The 4,487-nt window shown below is 35.0% G+C and overlaps 1 protein-coding gene across 1 annotated transcript in view; it reads right to left on the bottom strand.

The window, feature by feature from the left end:
* ERCC8 (ERCC excision repair 8, CSA ubiquitin ligase complex subunit) overlaps nucleotides 1-4,487 on the bottom strand; it is a 45,696-nt gene that overhangs the window by 10,347 nt on the left and 30,862 nt on the right. The window contains exon 10 of the mRNA XM_019661541.1: nucleotides 534-731. Coding sequence (XP_019517086.1) covers nucleotides 534-731 — 198 coding nt within the window. The remainder of the gene's footprint in view (nucleotides 1-533; nucleotides 732-4,487) is intronic.

The raw sequence follows: 4,487 nt of genomic DNA, 5'->3' as shown, positions 1-4,487 counted from the left end.
GTCTATCTGAAGTGTACCTGGCGTATAAGACGACCCCCCACTTGGAGGCATATTTTTCAGGGCCAAAAAATCGTCTTATACGCCGGCAAATACGGTATGTCAACTCAAAAGCAAACTTATTTGTCACTAGCATAAAATAAGACATAAAATTTTAGACAGCCTCATACATCCATAAATCAAGATACACAAACTATATTTTGAGATTAGACTCATATATTCTATTTTTTCCCAAGACTGTTTGCAAGAAATTATTTTAATTTGCCAGAGATTTTCAACAGCTAAGTAAATGGAGTTCATATGCAAAGGACAGAATTTATCCCACTCAAGTTATACAGTATTATACTGATTCAGATATATATCCTGTACCATCTAAAAATATATACTATATTATCCCCTATTAAATAAATCCTAGCTCAAATGTGGATTAAAAGTATAATTTCTCAGAATGAAATTGCAATTTACTCTTATATACACAACTAGTCTGGCAAGCTAGCTATCTGAACATTTTAAATTCCCTTAAATATCATTCTTACCTGGAAATTAGACTGAAATACGCAGCAGTCAACACTTTTATAATGTCCCTTAAGCATAGTTATCTGTTCTCCAGAGTAAATTGTAAAAACAGCAATGGTGCTACCATATGGTACAAAAACAAATTCTGAACTGCAGCCACAGGAGACAGTGAATTTCAATCCTTTTCTACTGTCATTAAAAACTTTTCCATAATTCACCTGTAGGATAAAATCATAAAGTTACTGACTTCTTAAATCTGACTTAAAAAGACAATAAAGATTAGAAAAAATATTTACTTAAAATACTAGAATATACTATAAACTTATAAATCCAAAAAAAAAATTACCACTGTCCTAATATAAATAAGGGATAATGACATAAATGTAAATTTCATATAAGAGGGAAACATAAATAGTAAAAAAACCTACAAAAGCAAATGTTCACATTTCAACTTGATAGAAATAAAAATGCAAATTAAGGCTATCTTGAAGAATCATTTTCAACCATTTAGCAAAGACGTTAAGAAACCATAAGACATTCAATACTGGTACAAGTGAGGTACACATGTTGGTGGCACTGTAATTTGGTTATTCCTTCTAAAACGCCAAATGATTTATTATGCAACTAAATACAAAGACATTCTTTGGGGACGGGGTGGGGGGGGCGAATCACCTTTTTATTTTAAAACATTTTTAATTGTGGTAAAATACACATAACAAACTTTGCCAGCTCAATCATATGTAAGTGTACATTTCAGTGGCATGTAGTACATTCACATCTCCAGAACTCTTTTCATCTTGTAAAACTGAAACTCTGTGGCCATTAAACAATGAAGATATTCTTAGTCCTAAACAATGAAGATATTCTTAGTCCTTGACCTAGTAACTAGTCCTGGGAATTTATCTTAGGGAAATAATTAAATAGCAAAAAGCTATATGCCCAAAGGAATTCAATGCAGCATTAACTAGAATGGCGAAATAACTGAGAATAGATGTAAAGTCCTAAAAATGTTATATTAACTACTATATAGTTTATGTAGCAATTAAAGCTCATGACTATGAAAATTATGCACGACATAGGGATGAAAGCTCAGTATAAAAAAGCACAGAACACAAATAGTGTGTATACTATAACTGCAGCTTTATATAAATAATTATGCATGGGGACAAAAATAAAAATTCTCCACCTGTATACCAAAGCGGCATGCCCAACAATATCAACATCACCTGGCAGTTCGAAATGCAGGTTTCCAGGCCCTCTCCCAATCCTATGCAACTAGAATCTTCATTTTAACAAGATGCCTAAGTCATCTGTAGGGTCAACAAAGTCTGAGAAACTTTGGACTAAAGAAATTGACCATGAAGTTTACTTCCTGGTGATCATGTAGATAAGCAGCTGAAGGTAGCTTATTAACCTGTAGCTAATCATTTGGGAATTAGGAGCATGCAGATCACCAAAATCTCCCTTCACTGTGGCTGATACTAGAGTTTGAACAGACAGTGAGTGATCTGCCTTTTTCTAAAGGTTGGGTGGGAGTGTGTGTGTGTGTGTGTGTGTGTGTGTGTGTGTGTGTGTGTGTGTNCAATAAAAATAAAAAAAAAAATCTTAAAAAAAAAAGAAGCAATTCATGAGAAGTACTGCTACACTGATGGAGATATAAAGGAAGTTCTGTAGATGTTCCAAAAAGAGAGCTTGAAAAACACAGAACTTCAATCAGACTGATTAATATACTTCACTTAAATGGAGGTATGTGAATTGAGTCTTGAAGTTTTGGGGGAAGTGTAGGGATTCATTTGGGAAATTAGGTTTTAAAAAAAATAATCTCAAAATTTACAGAAAATTTGCAAGGGCGGTACAAAGCATTTTGTTTCTTGAAATATGAAAGTTGCCAATATGAGGTTCTATCACTCTTGAATAGTTGAGTGTGTATTTCCTGTGAACAAGGACATTATATTCTACATAATTACAATGCTACCAACAAAATCAGAAAATTCACATTGATATATTATTACCTGCTAATTCTCAGACCCCATTTAAGTTTCACTAGTTGTCCCAGTAATTATCGTGCTTTATAGCAAAAGGGTCAAGTTCAAAATTACATGCTGTACTTAGTTGTGACATCTCTTTACTTTCCCTCAATCTGGAACAGTTCTTCAGTCTCTCCTTGGCTTTCCTGACCGTGGCAATTTTGAAGATACACATCAGTTATTTTGCAGAATGTCCCTCAAATTTTGTTTGTCTTATGCTTCTTCATGATGCATCTTTGCCAGGAATATCACAGAGGTGATGTCCCATAACTACAATACTAACTTTGATCATTTGATTAAAATAATGTATGCCAGACTCTTTTGAGGCAAAATTAGATTTTACCTTTTTAATTAATATTCTGTAGGGTGGTACTTCGAGATATATAAATATCCTATTCCTTATCAGACTTTAAATTTATTAGTTTTTACTTACTTATACCAGAATGGATTTGAGGATCCCTATTTTAGTCAGTGGGTTACAATCCATTATTATCACTATTTATTTCAACATTGGGTACATCTTGTCAGATTTTTATATTTATGATAGAATTACTATAAGTATCAGTTGTGTTTTCAGAAAGTGAGTTTTGTGTAATATTTAATTTCAAAAAGGGTTCTGCTGCTAAATGGATCAAAAAGCACCACCCTTTTACTTTTGAGATTTATTATTATCTTCCTTTTCAGAAATCATAATAGATGGAATGGGACAAGAATTGGGAGCTTTCCGAAGTAGTTCAGTGATTCAAATCTTTCTGAATACACAGCACATATAGAAATGATATTTGTCAGGAGGCAACAGGCTCCAGGTTTCTGGCTGTCCCAGGCTTGTCCCAGCTATTCCAGGGACTGAGGGGAATCAATATCTTGACACACTTTTAATCCAGTGTAGGCACAACTGTTATAGAGCTCTGATTTACGGGAAAGCAATAATTTATAGTCAGAATTCCTGGGTTAAAATCTCAGCTGTATCTCTCAGTGGCTCTGGACAAGAAAAGAGGTACAGTATTCTAAGAATTTCTTTGAATGGATAATCATTCTCTGTCAGTAACTACTTGCAGGTTTGAGGCAAGTCATGGCACCTCTTTGGTGGCTTTAGTTTACTTCTCCCAGAAATAACACCAAAAATATTTAACAACTGGGTACATCAGGACACTGAACAATCAGAAGAGATACTGGCCATAAAGTAGGAGCAGGGTCCTGAAGGTCCCTTTTAGTTGTTGGGTTGAGGTGAAGTCTAGGAAGCCCCAGGGAAGGGGGTGAAGCTGGAGGTCACTTAGGAGGCTAGCTGCAACAGTTATTTAATAAACAGTAGAATATGTATTTGAATGTTTTCATAGCAGATATTGCCATGCTGATGTGTGCTGGCTGAAAAATCAGCCCTGTATATCTTACAGCACAGTGTCAGGCACAAACTAAGTAATCAGTATTGATAAATGAATGAATAAGAGATTTACCAGGTGGTACTTAAAAGTCCATCCTAGCTTGAATGATCCATAATTTTCATTCTATTAGTATTTAACTTTCATGAGCCTCATTTCCCTTATCTACAAAACAAGGAAAATACCAACGGTCTCACTATATTATATCGTTTAAAGGAGCACATGAAGGAATTTGTGCAAATGTTCTCTGAGAAAACAATTTGCTCCATTGGTGAGATGAATGAGAAAGGTCAGGATGTTAAACAACAGTCATAGGTATGTATTTAAGAAATGATGTAAGTTACCGTATTTGCCGGCGTATAAGACGACTCGGCGTATAAGATGACTCGGCGTATAAGACGACCCCCTAACATTTCCACTCAAAATACAGAGTTTGTTATATGGTCGGCTGTGTGCGATTTTGCGAGTGTGGTAAAATCGCATAACAGCAAAATCACATAACAGCTGAGCATACACCCAGCAGCGCTGCTGATGCCTGAACGGTATGTGGAATGAAGTGGGCGGGCAT

The sequence above is a fragment of the Hipposideros armiger genome, unplaced genomic scaffold, assembly GCF_001890085.2.
Source record: "Hipposideros armiger isolate ML-2016 unplaced genomic scaffold, ASM189008v1 scaffold_352, whole genome shotgun sequence".
Taxonomy (NCBI): domain Eukaryota; kingdom Metazoa; phylum Chordata; class Mammalia; order Chiroptera; family Hipposideridae; genus Hipposideros; species Hipposideros armiger.
The sequence above is the reverse complement of the archived record's forward strand: the minus strand, read 5'-3'. Positions and strand labels throughout refer to the sequence as shown.